This window comes from Cynara cardunculus (assembly GCF_001531365.2).
Source record: "Cynara cardunculus var. scolymus isolate 2C chromosome LG 5, CcrdV1, whole genome shotgun sequence".
Lineage (NCBI taxonomy): Eukaryota > Viridiplantae > Streptophyta > Magnoliopsida > Asterales > Asteraceae > Cynara > Cynara cardunculus.
The window spans coordinates 5,536,991-5,547,400 of NC_037532.1; the positions used below are offsets into that span (position 1 = coordinate 5,536,991).

Consider the following 10,410-nt stretch of genomic DNA (forward strand, 5'->3'; position numbering starts at 1 on the left):
ATTGGAAGAACAGAAGGAGCGAATCAAAAGAATAGCCAAAAATGGACAAAAGTATGCTCGGAGATCTGGGAACTCTTCCACCGGAAGATCAGGCTCGAATGTCCACCATGATCGACCAGCTCCAAATCCGCGACAGGTTCGCTTTTTTTTATTTTATTGTTTTATGCGTTTTCATATGATATCTCCTTTCAATTATGCAATTTGGTTTTTTCTTAGTTAAGATCAGTATTGTTGGAATTATGGCAATTTGTGGATATTATGAATGTCATTCCTTCGATCCAAAAAATCAAATGGTTTTTTTATTCAGATCTCAAGTTCTTGCAGATTTTCGTTTCTGTTTTTTGGAAGATTCATTATGGTTCAGAACCATTACTGGCTCAATTCTCGTTCTCATCCGTAGACATTTACGCAAATGCGGATCCTTACACAAATTTGTGTAAAGATATTATTTTTCTTCTTTTTAATCGGGAAATCGAGTTTATGCCTGGCTAAAATGGGAGTCCAATTTGAAAAAATGGCTAAAAAGTTAATTTGGTCGAGGAAATTAGCTATTTTGGTCAATCTCCCAACGTTCTTGGAATTCATGGGCATTGATTGTGGGTCTCTAGATCAGATTATAGTTATGGATTCTTATTGTGGATGTACTTTCAACCTTGAATTCTGGAAAGTGAACTTGATTTCTATTTGAGCCCCAAAAATTTCTATTTGCTGAATCTGTTGGAGATGCTCTGACCTAGTTGCCACATACCCGTTTGCTATAATTTTATTGGTTTGCCATTTAACATTTGCAACACAATCTTGTCTCTTGAGGCAGTGGTAAGGTTTGCGTATCGTCTTATCACAAGACCTTGACTTCATGTGGGATATACTAAGTTTATTTCGTTGGGTTTAAGACAACGGTTACTACCTATAGTTCTTGCTCCAAATATCTACATATCTTTTTTTCTGGGATCAGAGGATAGTTGTAGGAAATCTTTAGCTTAGGGGCTGTTTACTAAATCCTTACCTGGTAAGCATTTACCACTTCCCTTATCGGATTAATAAGGCAAGGACCAAGTATCTTACCCAGTAAGAGCGATTGCAAGGACTAAGTCTTACCCGGAAAGGGAGGGTGATGATTTTTACCTGGTTAGCGGCTTAGTGCTTACTGTGTAAATTGTTGCATACGATGTTGTTTTAGTTGACAAAAATCTTACCTGGTAAGGTAAGTGGGAGTGTTGACTCTTACCGGATAAGCGTTTGGGTAAAAGGCCCCTTACTCTCCAATGTCGGTTAGTTTTTGTTCTTTTTAATCCAGATATATCTCCCGACGTCCTGTTTTTTAATATAACCTAGGAACTTCATTCTTTTTATTGAGGTCTATTACAAATTTCCGTTATAATCTTACCATCATCCGTTCTCCATTGCAGCCTGAGGATGTATAACACACTTGTGGAGCGGTGCTTTACAGATTGTGTGGATACATTCAGACGCAAAACTTTAGATAAGCAAGAGGAGACGTGTGTTCGTAGGTGTGCTGAGAAGTTTTTGAAGCATTCAATGCGTGTTGGATTGAGATTTGCTGAACTCAACCAAGGGGCCGCTACTCCAGACTAAACCAGCTCATAACTCGCTGGCCGGCCTCGTTTGTTTTGAGGTAGTTAGTAAGTATCTGCAGCTTTTACTCTTCAAGTAAACACCATAAGGATGTGTATATCGTCAAGCGATATATGTGCTTGCTAAGTTTTATAAACATTTTTCCGTTAATGATCGCACACATCTCTGTTCGCTTCTCCCCCCTTTTTGTACCAAGATTTTGGCTTTATTGGTTTAATTATATACAATCTTGTTGCTTTTCATACACAAGTACTTGTAAGGGTATTTGAGGAAGTGCAATTGATTTTTTTTGCAAACCGTGGTTATCCGGGCCAGCTTGTGCGCACCTCCACTAATCCTGGAGGACAATGTGGAAAGTTTATGGTGGTCTTGTAGGATTCGAACTGCACCTCGGAGGAGAATCCATAAAGGTCCAAGTCATATTGTTAATTGGATTGAGCTAATCCACGAGGTTTAAGTGTCACTGATTTTTGTGTATATCGAGTAGAGATGCAAAAGGTCCGGAAACCCTAAACCCTATTAAATGTTTTTTCAAGCAAGCTTTGGGTGTGAAATGTGACTGGTTGGGTTGGTTCGCGTTTTAACCAAGCCTTGAAAAGAAAGCTTAGGATGTAAATGGCCATTGGCACACACTCATCCTCTACCCAGGGTGCCAATTTATGTAGAGATGAATTTGAAATCGAAAGGACCGTTCACCAAATACTTGCGGTTTGAAATTTTTTAGCTCAACTTAATCAAACCAAAATGCAACCTAACCCAATCCAAATCATACGGATTGGTCGGGTTAGTTGGGTTGATATTTTGATACATTAAAATATTCTTCTAACATGAATATGTTATTTATATACTCATTTTTTTTGTTATCATCAACCATTTGATATAATTTATCAATATTTTTTAATTCTTACCTATATTGCCCTTTACATATTTACATGTTCACAGTTACTGAACATATATATGAACGAGTCATATAAAGATGGAGAATAGGTCAAAAATACGTGTATACGATGGGTACATGATAGTGTAATTGTCTAACGTACATAATAATGAAAACTCCACAAGAAATGAAAAGGTATCGGGTTGAGTTGGGTTCACATAATATCAACTCAATACCTACGGTTTGAAAATTTTACAACTCGATTAGATATCGGGTTTTTAAACACCCGAGTCTCGTTAATGTCAGATATTTAATTCTTATGTTTGAAGTTTGAGGATTTTATACATGATCACAGATGTTTGATAAATAGGTTCCATGAAGTCAAACATTGTGTTCCATAAATTTTAAAATGTGGTTCATGAATATTGAAGTTTGCAGTTTAGCGATTTATATGTACATTATCACAGATAATTCATGAATCTTAAAATCATATATATATATATATATATATATAATTTTAACGTATTGGTGTCAATTGATTTATAATTACTATAATTCAATTCTCAATGGATTGTATGGTAAGCAAGCATGTATTAAGATAAGTTAAGGTTTCTTCTTATATATTAACAGATGAAGTTGCTGAAAGTGTTGTCAACAAACAAACAAATGCTTCAGACAAAAGAAAAAAGATGAAAGATCTCTTAACCGTCAATAATGGATGAAACTAATTCGTTAGAATCATGAAGAAAAAAAGAAGAAAAAAAAACGGTTGATTTCATTTGACTAATTATGATATCAATCCCACATAAAACGGGGTATTCGTAATTATAGAAATTATCTGTAAAAATATTAATACCGAAAATGCCCTTCTCTATTTATTCCATGAATTTTCTTATTTCCAAAATTACCCCCAGATGTGTTTTAATTTCATAAAATAACTCGACGATCAAATTTTTAAAGGTTGAGATTTTAGTTGCAAGGGTTGTATGAATAGAAAAAAACCACCCATCTATCTATCTATATAAAGCTAAACACTCTTTGGCCACGACGATCAAATAAAAATGAAAGATACTGGAACAACATGATGCAATCTGGATTTGTACATAACAGTTAATTTGTAATTCGTTTTAATCGACTAAACTTTGATAAATGGAGTCATATGGATACAGCTACAGAATCACCAGTCTCAGCTTCCTGCAAAAACCCCAGGCATTAGCAATCCATGCCAACAAGAAGAAATGTAGCACAGAATGGTTCAAGACTATTAGGCATCACAGACAAGAAACTATAACCATAAATGATGACTAATTACTACCATGAAATTGCATTTGTCAGACATTGTTCTCGGTTCAAGACTACTAGGCTGTTCCCATTACCTAATTTTTGATCCACAAATTTTGGTTTTGGTCCCACTCGGTCTCGCCATGTCCTAGTCTAATATCATGCCAAACATGAGACAACAAGTTTATGTTCTGTCTTGTCCCACGTACCAAACACGGCATAAAACTAGATGAGATGAGACCCCTTGTAACTAAGTCTCAAGTCTGCGATTGTTTCATTAGAGATGGAGCCAAGGGAGGGTGAGTATGTAGACCTGAACTCTACCCAAAGAGTAAAGCGGCTATTTCCCAAGACACGCTGCTTGTGCAAGAAAAAAGGATCAAGCTCGCTCAAAAAAGTAAGCAGAAAAAGAGCATAATAAGAACATGAAAGGAAACTTGAAAACAAGAAAATGCAGTGTCAAAATTCGAAAAACGAGTTAGAAGTAGGCAACAGATTCCAATCAGGTACAAGAAAAACATAACCAAGATAGGAAGGACTGCACACCCCTAGTCTAAATTAGGACTCAGGACTCAGGAGGTATAACGCCAGGTCACTAACCCTACCCCCATCCTCTCTCGCTCCCAATCCCTTCCTTCGTCTAGCCTAGCTACTGATCACCACCACTAGTCTGCTACCCTAATCTTGCATGTTGATCAAGTCATTTGTTAACTAGTGTAACAATGAGGTCCATGCAACAGATTCAGAAATATATTTGCAACTTTTGGTGCATTGATGATGAATGAACAGACAAAGCATGAATCAATCAAGTTAAGAAGTGAGATGAGAGCAATCAGATGTATGCTTCTTTTCTGCTTTTCAAGTAAGAAGGAAGACAGATGGTTAACTATGAAGACTTATGTTATGCTTTCGAGCTTGGAAAATTTTCAATCAGCAGTAATCTTTTTACATGCTCTACTAGTTATGCTTCCATAGAGTCATGGCACAAATCTCAAATCAAGCAATGGGTGCCATTTTCACAATCACAAATTAAAATAAACAGAAGATGCTTACAGAAGTCCTCTGCACAAATTTTCTTTGACCCAAAGTCCTATTTAAAATTTAACTATGAAAGAAATAGGCCTTCCTAGATGATACTCTGTTGGTTTTTCCATTAAGTCCTATATGAATAAAGTTGTATGTGTTGATTAATCTGTCTATACAAATTGTGAATGTTTTTGTTCGGAAGGGTTTTTTCATAAATGGAAGAAGCGTGTTTTTTAATTGGGATGAACACGTTTGGAGAAAACTTGGCTTTACACATAAAGCTTCCCCTAGAATCTTACTGAATAAGCCACTTTCTATATCATTAAGCCACTCCAACCAGTCATGTATAGCCGGCCAAATAAGCTGTGAGTCCCATTAAGCTCATTAAGCTGCTAACAAACAGGTCCCTAGTCTCTTTGTTAATAGGAATTGGACCAGTGATCAAGTTGACCCAAAGTCCTATTCCAGAACTAAGAAACAATGTCACATCAGATAGAACTTGTACCAAAATGGAAATGCTTGTATAGATTAAAGGATATCAAACAATCAATCTGCAACAAAAGAACACCAGAAAAACAAGAAAGGAAGTAATACCTTTTCGAATGAAAACACTCTGTTCGATAATAAGGACTATTTCCTGCTCCTCCTCTCAAGCCTTCTTTTGTCCCTACCAACCCGTGAATCCTCAGAGCTGCTGGCATCCGAATCAGAAGACATAGCTGATCTCTTACTCTTGCTCTTCCTCTTATGCCTTCTAATTGAGTCTTCAGACGTGTCTGAATCATCTGAATGTCGATGGCTTCTCCTTCGCCTCTTCTCCTTCCTACTCTTCCTCCGATAAGATCGACGTTTTCGATCCTCATCCGATGACTCGTCCTTTCTCCTCCTCTTTTCTTTCCTCCTCTTCCTCCCACCCTTTTCGTCACTATCACTGGTACTCCTTTTCGCACTTCTCTTCTTTGACCTACCCCTTTTCTTCCTCTCCTTAGAATGCGACTCATCAGAATCAGAATCATCATCTTGCTTCTTTCTCAAAGACTTTGATGTACTACTCAGACTCTTCCCATATTTCTGAGCAATAGCCCTTTCGATCTCTGAATCATAATCAGAGTCTGAACTCTCACTCTCCTCTTCATCACTCTCATCCGAGCTCTCATTTGCAGTTCTCTTGCCATTCCCTTTCAGTTTCTCTAACCCTGACAAAACAGCAGCCTGAATAGCCTCCGGATCCTTATCCTTATCTTCCTTGATGCTCAAGAAGTTTCTACACTGGAAAGTCAGATGGCCAACACGACCACACTTCTTGCAGGATCCACGAGCCTCGTCAGCATTGGATCCAGTAATCCGAGCAAGCGCAAGCAACCCCTGGAAGCTAGCATAAGCATTTTCGCCCTCAGGCTCTGCATTGGAAGATTGAGGCTGGGCAGATTTCTTATTATCTTCCTTGTTGGGTGCATAAGGATCATATCCGATTGCACTCTGCCATATACCATGGGTTTGCAAAGCAGCACTACTGTGCACCCGATTGTTGGCTGGCATACGAACCCTACCCGCTGTGGCCGGCATCTTGAGAACTCAAAGAGAGATTGATCTGTAAATCAAAAAGCAGTAGATGATTAGAAACAAATTCAAATTCAAGCACAGTAGATTGTCGGAAACCAGAAAAACTAACAACATAGGTTCCATAAGCCGGTCATAGTTCAAACTTTGTACGAAATAATCAAAGAATACGTTAAAAGACACTAGGGGCAGCAGAAACTAGGTTACAGTTATCAAGCAGACTTTAACTACTCTTCGTTCCTAAACAACATGAACCTCTTCCCACTTCTAACACTAAATTTTATTTGTAGTACCTTTAATGTAGCTAATGGTACAATCACCTTTCTATGGCAAATTAAATAACTTCACAACATTTTGAAGCTGAAAAGTACTTGCTTTGACTCAAAGTCAAACGTCCACTTGCAATTTAAGGACATGATATACAGCCAGCCACCCACGAACATAGATGAAGATAATGTATGTGTGTATCTCTCTCTCTCTCTCTCTATATATATATATATATATATGTATAGGATAAAAATCCAGAGAGAACCTTGAAAAAAAGGAACCGGAGAACCACGAAAAACGGATGAAAAAATATATCAAAATGGATGTCAAACTAAAGCTAATAAAGTGATCGTTTTTTGGTGTAATTTGTTTTACTCCATTCGTTTTTGTTTTTTGCTGATTTTCAATTAAAAGTTTAAGAGGGAATATTTGTATTTTCAAGAAAGGTGGTTATCATCACCTTTTTAATCACATATGTTGGATCATCTCAATCCAACTGTGATCGTTGAACAAGTAAATGTGGGTCTATATATTTGCTATACACATTTAATGAAAAAATATAACTAAGCGGTAGAGTGTCACCTTGACGTGGTGGAAGTCATGAGTTCTTTTATCTCGGGGGAAATACGATCGGAAGAGGTAGTTCTAATAAATCAGGAGGAATTTTATGACAGGACATGAATTCAAGTTCGGAAACTACAACCGAAATCCTTTTTATCTGGCATTAACTCAATAGCAAGACAATACCAGTGAATCGGTGACATATTACAAACATACAACAATGAAAAGAACTCTGATCGGTGAACCTTGAGAACCAGTTCAACTGTCAAATAGAGGCTAGGCCATGGGGAGGAGTCGCCAGTTCAAGTCTCTCCAAGCCCCCATTGGGTTAGTTGAGGTCTGCGCAAGCTGACCGGACATAACGATTACCCAAAAAAAACTTTATCATCTTCATAAGTTATAATACATCACACTATCTAGCATGCATCTTTTTTTGCAGACACTTTGAATTGAAATGAAAGATCCTCCGGTTCTCACACTGATGAATATAAATAAACTCGGAGAAGAGGGGATCTGATCAATTTCCTTCTATAAGCCAATCTTGAGCTCACAAGAGAGAAGGAAAAGAACCTAAAATGTAAACCCTAGACGTGATAAAAGGATCCAAAAAAAATTTAAGATAAAAGGATCCGGCCGGTCATGGTCTTACTTTGTTATAAAATAACAACTATACAGAAAATTCTTTTAGAATAGATGGTAAGGCTGGATTTCCATGACAGGACCTCGATCTAGAGCCTCTTGAATCAGCCATGAACCCAGTGAATATTGATGAACAAGATGCCCATTAGTTTTCAGAAAAGATTAATAACTACACAAGATCCATCCTCTACTACGACTGATTATATCAAGATACCGAAGACCAGATTTTAGAAACTGAAAGTAAGATCCATCTGATATGATCAATATGCAAGTTTCAGCACCAACATCATCCTCAACACCTCCCAAGTTTCCATCACAGACTGATATCCTAATTGTTCAATATTCCTCATCAACACGTGAGATGGATAACAAATAACAAGTACGTACTACATAGGTGAAACAGTCTATTCAGAAAACAATCCTCCTGATAGTTTACCTCCTACTACTCTAACCCCTCTCAAGATCAAGAAAATTTCTGGTGCACATTCTTAAGGACTTTGAATTCATCATATCTTTTCAGGAAAGATCGAAAAATCACAATTGAAATGTGGAAAAATTACACTAAGACAATACAAGATAATCCAATATGATATTCGAACTTAAAAATCTTTAAAACCATCATGCCAAATCGTAGACTCTTGGACAATCACATAATGCACGAGTGACTTCAGAGATAGATCATGGATGTAGTCTTAGTACATGCCCTAATATCCTAAATAACAATATCCCAACAATAACATCAATACATCAACATTCAACATAATTATAGTTTTTCCACATAATTTTATACAAAAAGTTGTGTTGGATTCAAATGAACCAATAAACAACTCAGTCAAGTAAACTGAATTCCACTGTGTAACAAATTTTAAAACTAAAACCTAAAATTGGCAGTGGATTTCCCCCAAACCCTTCACCACAAAGATCACACAATCGGAGGGGGTGTTCTAATCTACAAATAACAAATTCACAGAAAGCGGTGTTCAAAGAAATCAACCACTCCTTACTGCTATTCCTGAAATTAGAAAGAAGTAAACAACAAAGCAAATTACCTGCGGGATGATTTGGGCTGGGCTTGGTGCATAATTTTACAAAAAAGTAACTAGTTCGGGGGACTAAGCAGGGGTTGGTAAGGGTAGAGGGTAACAGAGGAGGAACGGGGGAGTAATCCCTCAGACCTCTGGCTAAGAGCAGACGAAGAGACGGGGTTTAGACATCGTGGATTCCACGCTCAAAGCAGAAAAACAACTAACCAATAGGGTCGATAATCCAGCTTTCAAATCCCATTGAAATTAGAAACCAACCAAAAATCAGAAAAAAGAAAACCATCAATCAAGCAATTAAGATATCAAAACGTAGTCAGATCTCCGAATACAATCGAAACTACATAACAACACTAGCAATTTAACAATTAGGGTATCAATAAAAACACATAATCATCCATTGATTCAAAATTTTGAAAACGTACCTTCAATTAGGTTTTACTGAACCGTGAACAACCGAATATTCGGATTATCGCCGTTCGTCGAAGACTGCGATTAGTCGAAGATCGAGGGATAAAATTCTGGAAAATGGATTGGGAAAGGAAGATGAAGCACGGAAGTTTCCATTTGCCCTTAGCACGTATAAATATATATGTGTTAATTAAATTTGGGCCAAACCAAAAGTAATATAATTGGGCTTCCAAACCCATATTTGGGCTCTTTCATCCATCTAAACTTTGACATGTTTCCAAATTGGAAATAATATAAAAACTTGTTATGTTTTTAATTATATTTTTGAGAAAAGTCCAAAAAAACGTAATAGACTTTAGTGTTTTGAATGACTAAGTTATTCTACAAGTTTTTGAAACAAATAAGTTCTTGAACATTTCAAAATATGTTAAATAACTCTTTGGACTTTCTAAAACCTGTTACAACATTCTTATGACCTACAAAACTGGTTAATGTGATAAAATAATGGAAAAAGTCTGAAAAAAAACCAACTGACTTTCATATTTTTAAAACGATTAAGTCTCAAAACATTTTTTGAACCATAAAAGTACTTACATTTATAAATGAAACAAATATATCAAAAATACTTATATTTAAAAAAGATTATTGATGAAATGTATTTTAAATTAAAAATAAAAAATATGTTGTCAATGATTTTTCAAATTAAGAAAATATAAAATAATTTGATTAAATTACTAACAGGTTATGGATAAATTTTAATAAATACATAATTAATTAAAATCCATCACTAATGTTCTTTGGTATATATGCATGGATTGTTTATATCTATTTGATGGCTAACTTGACCACCTTCAGACACTCTAATACAGTAACATGTGTTTTAATTCGTGCTTAAATGTTGTCGGTATATCATTTCACCGACGGATTAGCGACGAATTTTAATTATGTATTTAGTTAAATTTTATCGTTAAACAGTCAGTAATTTATGCAAATTATTTTATATTTTTTTAATTTAAAAAATCACCAACACGATATATTTTATTTTTTAATTAAAACAAATTTCATTAATAATTTTTTTTTAATTAATTTAAAATTTTAGATATGAAATATATTTTATTTTTAATTTAAATAAATTTTATCAGTTTTCCTTTT

General features: G+C 35.8%; 2 protein-coding genes across 2 annotated transcripts; one reads left to right on the forward strand and one right to left on the reverse strand.

Moving 5' to 3' along the window:
• Positions 1–1,841, forward strand: LOC112513150 (mitochondrial import inner membrane translocase subunit Tim9). Its single transcript, XM_025119312.1, has 2 exons — positions 1–136; positions 1,410–1,841. Exons 1-2 carry the CDS (start codon positions 42–44, stop codon positions 1,594–1,596), a joined length of 282 nt encoding a protein of 93 aa, XP_024975080.1. The 5' UTR covers positions 1–41; the 3' UTR covers positions 1,597–1,841.
• Positions 1,842–3,510: 1,669 nt separating this feature from the next.
• LOC112512712 (CAX-interacting protein 4) lies at positions 3,511–9,402 on the reverse strand. The gene is made up of 3 exons (XM_025118820.1): positions 9,273–9,402; positions 5,375–6,371; positions 3,511–3,667 (listed from the first exon to the last, which is right to left on the reverse strand). The coding sequence occupies exon 2, from the start codon at positions 6,344–6,346 to the stop codon at positions 5,411–5,413; it is 936 nt and encodes a 311-aa protein (XP_024974588.1). The 5' UTR covers positions 6,347–6,371; positions 9,273–9,402; the 3' UTR covers positions 3,511–3,667; positions 5,375–5,410.
• Positions 9,403–10,410: the final 1,008 nt, after the last annotated feature.